Source organism: Nematolebias whitei, chromosome 3 (assembly GCF_014905685.2).
Source record: "Nematolebias whitei isolate Nwh7 chromosome 3, NemWhi1, whole genome shotgun sequence".
In the NCBI taxonomy this organism is placed as follows: Eukaryota; Metazoa; Chordata; class Actinopteri; order Cyprinodontiformes; family Rivulidae; genus Nematolebias; species Nematolebias whitei.
In genome coordinates, this window is record NC_056500.1 from 27,060,709 (window position 1) to 27,072,235 (window position 11,527).

General features: G+C 39.0%; 1 protein-coding gene across 1 annotated transcript in view; it reads left to right on the plus strand.

Annotated features, from left to right (window-relative positions):
• Positions 1-1,898: 1,898 nt before the first annotated feature.
• ghrhrl (growth hormone releasing hormone receptor, like) overlaps positions 1,899-11,527 on the plus strand; it is a 23,221-nt gene continuing 13,592 nt past the window's right edge. The window contains exons 1-5 of the mRNA XM_037674267.1: positions 1,899-1,913; positions 2,029-2,134; positions 3,147-3,254; positions 9,747-9,838; positions 10,480-10,583. Coding sequence (XP_037530195.1) covers positions 1,899-1,913; positions 2,029-2,134; positions 3,147-3,254; positions 9,747-9,838; positions 10,480-10,583 — 425 coding nt within the window. The remainder of the gene's footprint in view (positions 1,914-2,028; positions 2,135-3,146; positions 3,255-9,746; positions 9,839-10,479; positions 10,584-11,527) is intronic.

Here is an 11,527-nt window from a genome sequence, read left to right on the forward strand (position 1 = left end):
TCAGTTTGAGATAAAACTGTCATTTAGCAAGCTTTTAGGTAAACCATCTAATTCTCAAACTCATTTGCCTGAATTGTACATCACTTATAAAGGATTCATGATAGGCACAATCTGGTCGTGAGCCATTAACTGTTTACTAAAGCAAAAGCAGAGGTACGTAACGACCAGCTGGATGGTTTATAGTAACTGCACTCACTTTGCAATTTCTTCAACATATTTTTTTATCTTATTGTTGTTTCTCACTGTACGTAGTCTGTTTTTCTTGTGTCAGCTTCGGTTTAAATCAGTGATCTCAGCACGATGTTCTCAGGGGCCACATGTCTTAGATCTGCTTCAACACACCTGAAATAAATGACTGAAGGACATTCAGATGTAATTTCATCATTGAATAACAACTAAACCTAATCTAAAGTCATTTTCCTCAGACGACCATAAATTTGACAGACAAATGGAAGATTTGGAAAGCAGTTGTTATTTTGCCCTATATTAACTTAGCGTTTTATGGACAAAATAAATGTTTGCTAATCTAATTTGGACTCAAAGATGTTTTGGAGCAATGTGTCAACTGGACCACAGTGGGATTCACTTCTTTTTTCTTTTCACAACTCAGATTGATCTACAGTACACATATTTTTTCAACACATCTGCTCATAAAAAGGAGTTAATCCCTGTTGAGCAAAAACAACACAAGCAGGAGCATTTTCACTTCTGCATCAGATCGTAAAATCCTTTTTAAATGGCATCATATCCTGCTGCTTTAAACCTTTTGCCTTTTCCATGTCTGTCTTTTGGAAAACTCTCGCTATCAAAAAAAACATCAGTCGAACTAAAGTGTTCCCAAAGAGTTCTGCTTTCATGTTCATACAGTTCTGCTTTCAGTTAAACGATGATGAAACACATATTTCTCTCCAAATCTAATCCTTCTTCAAAAACTTGCCATGCTGGATTAAATTAAATGCTTGATATATTTAATTCATACTTTATCAGCATATTTAGTAAAACACTTCAATGTATATATATGTATATATATATAATCCTTTTACCTTGATTTGACAAAATAAAACTTTTAAATAAAACAAATTTCTGTGCAATATCTCTCAGTTTACAGTTTCATCTCAATTATTTCCTCTTGCTACATCTCAATTCAGTGTATCTTAACTTCCATCAACCCATGGCCTTTTCAAAAACAGATTGTATTAATCCATCAGCCAGAAATAATTCTCAGGTTCAGTCAAATGCAAATGTAGTTATATTGTTTTTATTGGACAAGGGGAGCCCAACAACAACCCAAAGAATATATGAGCAGCAGCAAATTGATGGAGTGCAGATAATCATCTGGTCCGCAGGGACAAACTCCTTTAATGAATCATCCAAATTTCTTCTCTCTTCCTCTCTGCACTCTGTTGAAAGATTATTGTGCCTAACGTCACCAACAGGAGTAGATGGGCTTTAATAGAAAGGTACTGTTTCAGTGGGGACGCAAAATGAGTCACTACGCTTTTCAAGAGGGCATGCACTTAAATATGATATAGGCACAAATATCATTATCCTTTTGACCAGACAGCAGGGGAGGATGTTTTCTCCCGCCTGTGTGTGTGCACATGCATCTTGTTATCGGTCCAAACTTACAGAAAATATTCAAAGGATGTGCATCTACAGCTGATTAACATTTGGAGTCAACCTGATTAAAGATGGCTGCCATGCCTTTAGCAAACACAAAAACGATTAGTATGTCTGTTTTACAGATTGAGATCTGAGCTGAATTTTGGTGAAAATCATTATTAATATGATTGCAAGATTTCACAGCATTAAATGAACATTTGCCAAAATGGCTACAGTTTATTCTCAGCATATGATTATGCAGGTCTAAAACTCTGGCAATAAATGTGGCAGGTGTTATGCATTCCTTCAAGGTAAGTCTTTCATTTGTCATGGAAAGCCTTATTTTTGATGGCTGCAGCAGCTGCAGGATCCACCTCTGGTTATGTTTAACAGAACGTGTGTTGTGGCTGTGCTTCCTGCCTCCAGACCTTGTCCCGTCTGCATCCTGAGTGCGAATACATATTTCAGCTGGAGAAGGATGAGCGCCAGTGCCTTCAGTACATTGCAGAGCTGGGAAACAGAAGTATGGAAGGTGTGTGTCCCCCCCCCCCCCACACACACACACCCACACACCCACATCATCAAGCCTGTAGCTATCTACTCATAAATCCACGAATGGGAGTTTTTAGTTGGAAAGATGGTCACAGTGTACAAGTATACACTGAAATGAATGCTTCACAGTTGTCTGAGAGGATTTATTTATTGCATCTGAACTGCTGAATGAAAATGCAGTGGATGATCAATCACTATGATTCATAAGGTATTTATGATTCATAAGGTTAAGGCATTTGGGATAGTTACAGAAGGATTTGTGTGTGTACTCCAACTCTTAGAATAAAGGTCAGCTGCAGTGGTTTTATATTAATTTAGTTACATTTTAGTTAAAGAAATGTTCAGACTGGTCATCTGGATGGTTTCTTTTTTTGCTTAGACATTTCATCCTTCATCCAAAGGACTTCTTCAGTCCGAGGAGACACAAACGAACTAGAGTCCCACAAATACCACACTCCCGTAGCGGGGGGAAAAAAAAAACGGTTTGCTGGTGATAGAATGGTTTCTGGGGCCCACCCTCTCCCCTGTTAACTCCTCTGGGGCAGTCATGCCTCAATGGTACAAAACACCAAAGTCCATGCTCAATAATCCAGGTATAAAATCCAACAATGTTCAGTCAGGTCGTCTGGACGATTTCTTTTTTTTAGCTGAGACGTGTCTGAGACAGCCCCAGAAACCATCTTATCACCAGCAAAATGTTTTTATTTTTTCCACAATGGGAGTGTGGTATTTGTGGGACTCCAATTTGTTTGTGCCTCCTTGAACTGAAGAAGTCCTTTTTTATGAAGTACAAAACGTCTCAGCGTTAAAAAAAAAACGTCCAGGAGACCTGACTGAACATTGTTGGATTTGTACCTGGATTACTGAGCATGAACTTTGATGAAATATTGTCATCATTGCAGACATCGATCCTCTGTTGGTATTTATTTCTAATGAGTGCTTCTGTTTCTCACAAGCACGTTTAACCAGTTTCTCTGTGAACCTCTGAACAGGTTGCTGGCCGTTCTGGGATGCTGTCGCCTGCTGGCCTCAAGCAGACACTGGAGAAACGGTCCAGAGAGGCTGTCCTGCAGTTTTCTCTCTTTTCAGGAACAACACAGGTAAGAGACTAAAAATAAATCAGATCCCGACTGTGATGCAGAGCTAAAATATTTAGCAGAAATCAAACTCGATAAGAATGCATAAGAATATGTTTATTATATTTAGTTTATTTGCATGGATATTTTGTGGTTAAATCAATTATTTAAAACTTTTAAAGTCGGGTTGTAATGAACAAATAATATCTGTTCTAGATAGGCCTTTGAAAGCACTTGGATTGAAGAAATACAATTTAACTTTGACACAAGTGACAACCTAAGGGGGTAGCCCACGTGAGAAACAAGCCGAGGATTTCAAAAGTCTTAAATTTCACAACGGTTAAATCAAACACTATTTTATAGGCCTCTATGTTGCTGTCAGTGTAGCAGTACACAATTATTTATATATAGGACTTCGCTATAAATTTCTGATCTGTTTTTTTATGACATGATTACCAGATTAGCACATATGCTATCTAATTGGCTCTGTCAGGTTTAGGAACATTTACAAGTAGTGAAAATAAAGTTACATTTAGTTTATAAAATTTGTGAAGAAATAAAGATGCTAATGCATTGCAAAGCTTCGTAACACAACATAAGCCTTCAGTCTAAATGCATTTGATAAGTTTGTTAAATATCTGTGAATTGTTCTGATGACATGAATCACAATCATTCTCTCTGAGTGTAAAGGTTTGTGTGACATCAGACTTATTGAGTGTAGCTATATATATAAACATAATAATAATAATAAGTGCATTATTTCCAATACATTAGTGTTTAATGTTCTACGAAAGATCATCTGGTTTGTCATCTGTGTTTTTGCCGTTTTTCTGGTTGCAACTTAAAAAACAGATGCTGACATTTCACAGGAGGATAAGTTACTCTGATAAGACATGAAAGCAGCATAATGTCAGCTTTCTAACATATTCACAAGCACTTGAAGCTTGTGGGAAATCTGTTAGTTATAAAATTGTAATAAATCGTCCGAGTTTAATAAACATAAACAATCAAAAGGGGATTTTGTCCATCTTCTATTCTTGTTCTGTTCTATTCAGAGTAGCTGTAACATTTTGTACCATAAAAGACAAGTTACATTCTGAGCACATGTCCAGTTCATTAAAAGACTATCAACAACAAACAACAAACAAACCATTCATGCAATAGATTTTAAATCCTCAAGAAATCAAATTTGTGAGAAAACAAGGGGCCCACAGAGAAAAATGATGCAGGTGCATTGTTGACATACAAATGAAGACCCCATCAAGTTTCAGATAAGGAACGTGCATCTTGTAACGCCACCGTACATACATCACCGCACCACTTAAAAATCATCTACAACCAAAACGACTCACTGGAGTCGAATGCTGACTGTCAAATGGTCTGAGTTAGACAGCCATGGATGGCATCACTGTTGTCTGTGTGGAACAAAAAAGCAATGATTTATAAATAAACAAACAAAAAAAACGTAGAAGAAATTTTAGTTTGTTTATCTACTATGAATTTACACACGGCAAAAATAAAATCTCAGTTACAGTGAAACATGGCAGAGGTTTTATCATAATGTGGGATGGCTGTTCATCTCTCCTATATGGAGTCTGAATTTATAGAAGAAGTATCAAATCAACAGGTTCAAACAGATTTTTGTGGGTAAAATGAGCTAGAATCTGTAAAAAGATTGAACGTATTGAAAATGAAAAGCACAAATCCCACAATGTAGGAGTGTATCAATTATAGTATGTTAAAGGAAAAAGACCCAAAATACTGAGGTCTCAGGCAGGAAGCTACAATACGAGACATAAAACTAAAAGTGCTGCTCAGACCAAAATAAGTAAGTGGTCAAAGAAGGGAACACAAAACTTCAGAAACAAAATCTAAAACTAACCTGACAAAATGCAATAAAGATCTCGTAAAATCAAATGAAACAATATAGCTCAAAGGTAAAACAACATAAACCCTTTAGACCATGGCAGTGTAAGTGAAACTCAAAGAAGAGGCACATTTTGGTGACTCTGAGAGACACATATAAATGTTGATCTCTCTGTACTCCGGTGAAGACAGACGTGTCTCCCTGAGTCCCCCCACCCCCCAGCTTCCCTGCTTGCACTCTTTTGTCCTGTGAACCCTTAAAAAGCCTCTTTTTTTTTTCCTGCATACCTCTTAATTCAAAGGATCAGCTGGTCTCTCAACAAAATTGATCCACTTCTCCCGACAGGAGTGAGGGTAAGGAGGACCCTCTTACCTCGACGGAAACAAATTAGATTCATGATGACAACTGGTTATTTTGCTATTTGGCTGGTGAATTCTGGATTGTCTATAAATTTGTGTGGATGTGTCGAAGCTTGACAGCGCTCAGACTGAATTTGTGGAATGTGCCAGAGAACTGGAGCAGCTGTTATCAGGACTGTGTACTCTCAGCACACATGAAAAAGGGAAATAATCTTGGAGAAGCTGTGAGCTCGACTTTTGGCATAAAGGATTAACTTGACTATTTTGGAGTTTCTATCAGAGGAATATACCAACAAGACTTTTAAGGCAGAAAACAGCAATTTACGAGTTCTGCCTGACACAAACTGTGGCCTTGACGCCCGAACTTTTCTCAACTCCTCCTGGCATGTTTTGAAAACATCAAAGATGCTTTGTCTGTCTCCTCACCACTCCCTTCCCCAAGGCCGTGGACATGTAACAGAACCCCAACTGAGCTGATGATGAATGTCACCTCTTATCTGGACAATGGCTGAGGGGGGGCTCTGGACTATGCTACGACTTTCCCTTAAAAATTCAATGTTGTCACCGCCTATATGTACATGTATAATGTCTGTTTATGTTGCTTTGCTGTGGTAGGGTTTTTTTTATGCCTCAAATCGTGCCCTGTCTAGGACACGGTGTGAGAGATCTTTTTTTTATACAGTCTCTCCTCATGTTTTCTTCCCTTTTCTCATCTAAGTAAAATATTATTCTGAATAAGAATGAGGGCTGCACTTTTCATAGTAGCAGCTTCTTGTACTCCGCCCATCTTTCGGACGACTGTACGTACATGTTCTTGTTGTATCTTGGTGCAGCAATCCATCCATCCATCCATTATCTTTTACCCGCTTCTTCCATTTTGGGTCACGGGGGTCGCCAGTGCCCATGTCCAGCAATCACTGTGCGAGGGGCGGGGTACACCCTGGACAGGTCACAAATCCATCACAGGAACACATAGAGACAAACAACCATTCACTCTCTCACTAACACCTAGGGACAATTTAGAGTTACCAATCAGCCTAACATGCATGTTTTTTGGTCTGTGGGAGGAAACCGGAGTACCCGGAGAAAACCCATGCATGCACGGAGAGAACATGCAAACTCTACCCAGGAAGGCCCCTGGACCGGGATTTGAACCTGCAACCTTATCGCTGAGAGGCAGCAGCTCTACCAGTTGTGCCACCGTGCCGCCCTAGTGCAATAATAATAATAATAAAGTTTATTCTGATTCTGATTTTGATTTTTGTAGGTACATTTGTCTTCAGTACATAGAATATGTATTTACAGAAACAATACATAAAAAGATCCATTAAGTTGTGGGTGTGCATACTTTATAGCAGGTACTGTATTCAGGAAATTATTTTGACAGGATAAATGCTGAGCTGCCCACTGATCTAAAAAAAGAGAAAATATTTTTCCTGCTAATGGTTCGGGGGTTTCTGCTTCTTCTAATTTAAACTCGGTGGTGGTTTTCCTCCTGCTGTGATTAGAAAGGAGTGAACATGAATTTTGACAGCTCTGTTGCAGGATCAGACCAGGGGTCAGTGAACAAAAGTCCAACTCCTTCTTCTTCTTCTTTCGGCTTTTCCTTCTTCAGGGGTCTCCACAGCGAGTCATCCTCCTCCATCTCTGTCCTCTGCATCCTCTGTCCTCACTCCAACTACCTCCATGTCCTCTCTAACTGCATCCATATATCTCCTTTTTGTCTTTTTCCTGGCAGCTGCATTTCTAACTTCCTTCTACCATTGTCCCTCCTCTGGACATGTCCAAACAATCTCAGTCTGGCCTCTCTAACTTTATCTCCCAGTTGTTCAACCTGTGCTGTACCTCTGATGATCTCATTCCTATTGTCCATTGTCGTCACTCCTAAGGAGAACCTCAACATCTTCATTTCTGCCACTTCCAGTTCTTTCTCCTGTTTTTGTCACTGTCTCCAGACCATACAACATAGCTGGTGTCACCATTGTCTTGTAAATGTCCAAATGAAACAAGAGTGTTAGGAGGAAAGTTATGTGAGAATGTACAGTATTGTGGGGAAATAATGCAGCCCAGTCAAAAGGATTTTGGTGAGATGTAAAATTTTCTAAAGTGTCAATCAGGAAAAAAGAAGTGCCTTTCACAGATCAATAGTTTTACATCCAGCTGTTCTGAGCAAAGAGAACAATGTTATACCAACCTGAGGGAAACATTCAGATTACAAGTTTGATTAGATGTTTATATTTTTTTAACGGATCTCTTTTATTTTTTAACTGGATCAGCCTAATGTGATTAAAGTTATCACACCAGGCATTTTTAGTCCTGGAAATGATAATTTTAATGGAAAGATGTGCATGTAATATTTCTGCAACCAAAAATTACTTGAGTGTGGGAACCACATGATGTTTGTTGTACATTTTGCACATTTTCATTTAGGATGGTGGTTGATTACAGCTAAATACTTTAATATCACTCAGTTTTGTTGGCAGGGAATCCTATATATTTGCAGGTGTCTTTATGTGCGCTTGTGTCATGTGAACCACTGGACAGGTTTTAATTACATTTTTGGTAAGCAATGACTGGATGCACATCTACAATTGAATAAATTTCAAGTCAACTATACAAGATGGCTGCAGACTATTACTGGGTCAGTTTTACAGACACCGAGCTACAGTATCATTTGAACTGTTTCTATCTGAGCACCATCCCCATCACATGCTCTGTGTGTTACTTTTCCACAACTTCTTAGGCTTACAATTTGCCATTACTGTTTGAGGTCAACAATGTTGTCTGTTAGCAAAATATCTCATGAATGATTGGACGCATTTTAATTAAACTTTCAAAGTAATCATAGCCTATGCATCTACAACAGATCAGCTTTTGGAGTCAACTCAGTTTCAGATCTGCGGCAACTAATGCCTCTTTAGTTATTTAGTGTCTTGACAAAAACTTCTTAAAATTTATCAAGCAAATAACAGCAAAGGTTTGTTAAAAATAAATAAATAAATCTCAAACTGCTTGATCTACCAAGCATTATAAAGTGTCTAGTATTTGTAGAGCCCGGTCTGGCCTGGACTGGATACAGCCGGCCCAGCCCCGGTCTTCCCCGGCTCTGGTTTTGTTTGCTTTCAGCAGAGTGTCACCTCGATGTGGGTATGATCGTTGTAGCAAGACCATGAGAATCTCAGCATCTCGTTGTTTTTCCAGGACACTGGTGCTATCTTCTGTGTTGCCATTTATTGTAAAGAAAACTAGGAAAACTTTTAACTCTCTCTATCCCACAACTGGACAGAAGCAAATAGCTGAAGGAAATGGTGCTACAGAGCAGTCGCTGGAAGTTTGACTCATCTGTGACATGAGCCCTGATCCAGCGAGCCAATCAATTGCCAGCAGTCAGAAATGGGCAGGTCTGCCCAATGCCAACACTCAAAACCCGGGACGAACCCAGGCTGGCCCAGTCCAGGCTGGGCCTTACAACGCATAAGCACCAAAACTGACCTTAGTAAACACAAAAAATGGCTCTAACTCAGAGAATTTTACAAATATGGAGCTGAAACTTGCTGTGGTAGTAGCCAAGAGTCATCCTCAATACAAAGTCCAAGCACATGAGATCTTCCAAAATTGCAAAAAAGTTATACATATTTTAATTTTCAAGATTTGACCAAAATGGGTGTGTCTCAATATAAGATGATCTTAGTTTTAAACTGGGCAGCACGGTGGTGCAACTGGTAGAGCTGTTGCCTCTCAGCGAGCAGGTCCTTGGTTCAAACCCCGGTCCAGGGGCCCTTCTGGGTGGAGTTTGCATGTTCTCTCCGTGCATGTGTGGGTTTTCTCCGGGTACTCCGGTTTCCTCCCACAGACCAAAAACATGCATGTTAGACTGACTGGTAAGGTAACTCTAAATTGTCTCTAGGTGTGAGTGAGAGAGTGAATGGTTGTTTGTCTCTATGTGTCCCTGTGATGGACTTGTGACCCGTCCAGGGTGTACCCCGCCCCTCGCACAGTGATTGCTGGACATGGGCACCGGCGACCCCCGTGAACCAAAATGGAACAAGCGGGTAAAGGTAATGGATGGATGGATAGTTTTAAACTTTGGCATGAAAGGCAGTGAGGATATATTTTCCTTCAAGAAATGCTAGATTCTTAATTGTTAATGTTTTGTTTATGCAAAATTGTTTCATTGTTTACACTTTGTTTGACATTTCTTGAATATAGAAATTGTTTTCTCTTGGATAATGGGGGTAGTAACAGAGCTGGAAGCCACTCTGTGACTTTGACTTCTGGATGTCACTCTAGGGTCAGTGAGCCGAAACTGCACTAGTAGAGGCTGGTCAAAGCCTTTCCCACCATACCATGTCGCCTGCAGCGTGGATGATGACATTCCTGAGGTAAGAGCTGCTGAGGCGTAGCAGGTGAAGAGGTCAAACAAAGGTATCCAGAAACTCCAGAACAAAGGAGAACGTTAGAAACAAGAAGAGAAGCAGCAGCTGGGTGCTGAACTGAAATTTTACAAATTAGGACAAATACAAGGACAACCAAACACCAGACTGTAAACAAGCTAAAGAAAATATTGTTCGGTGTTTGAAGTGATGCATGCGTCTTATAAAAATCAAAATATATCGATCTCCTGGTGATTTATGGTAAAATAATTTATTCAACTGTAAATCTGCAAATAACTTTATTAAGACCGAATTGTCACTCAAACTTTGAATACTGAAATTATGTTATTTACAAAGAAAATGGATAATGGTACTTAATCGTACAGTTGTGTTTGGGATATTCTAGCCTTGGTGTCAGGTGAAGCATCTCTTGTTTTGATGTAAAAGGTTTTTCAAATGTTCAAAAAGCTGGAATGAAAAGAGCAGTTCTTTCAGTCATGTTCTCAGTGCAGTTAAGCCTCAAGTTTACTAGTAATTGTCTTATTTTGACACATTAAATTGATTTTCAGACTTGTCAGCCTTTTGAAAAGCTTTGATATTTGAAAATAATATATTTGCATGCTAAGTCCTCCGACCTGCTTTGCTTTTAGACTGAGGAGTCGTACTTCGCCACTGTGAAGCTGATTTACACCATCGGCTACAGCATCTCTCTGGGAGTGCTAGCTGTTGCTATTTTCATCCTGCTGCTCTTCAGGTACGAACCAAGTGGTGGGAATTCATGTTTATTCAGAGTTTCATCAGCAACAAGTGTATTTTTGTGAACTTTGTTGAGTACAGTGCAATTTAGTCCGATTAAATCTGGACTTCATGAAACAACTTACATAAAAAAAAAAAAAATAAATAAAAAAAACCACTGTTAAAACATGACTCCATAAAGATTTTTGTAAAAAATCGTTATTAAGTTATTTCAAGATTTTCATACTTAGCACACAATTTGTTTAGTTTTGCTGCTATATAAACTGCTTTGGATATATGTTATAACAATCAGCAGATGGATTTAGTTTAACATGAAAACTGTAAGCAGAGGAAACAATGTGCAGGTTCAGCCTGAAATAAATGACAGGAAAACCCATTGCATTTTACTTTAAGGTTACTGTAGCTTTTTCCTCTATTCGTCTGCAATGTTGTTGATGACATTTCTGAGTTTGCTGAGGTGAGACAGCTTAAGAGGTGACATGGAGAATTGAGAGACTGAAGATTAAGTGCCCAGAGGTCAGCGAGAATGTTAGACACAGGAGGAGACGCAGCAGGAATGAACAGACCGCTGATGGGAAAAGAAAAGCTGCTCAAAGGACATTGGAGGACAAATGGAAGGACAACCAAACCAACAAATAAAAACACTCCGAACATGCAAAAAAAAAAAAAAGGAGAGAAAAATAAAAAGTTTTCTGTTTCATTTAAATGTCATGCACACCTGCTTTCATCTGATACCCTGAAAATGATTTGACGAACAAAGCACCTTCATTACACAGCACCACAAAACAATGATAATCTCTGAAAACAATTAAAATAATGAGAAATTTTAATGTCAAGGTTCCTTTATTGTCATTCGCATTGCATGTGGTGGAATGAAATTGTGTACACAGGGTCCCGTGTGTGTGTGTGTGTGTGTGTGTGTGTGGGGGGGGGGGGGGGGTG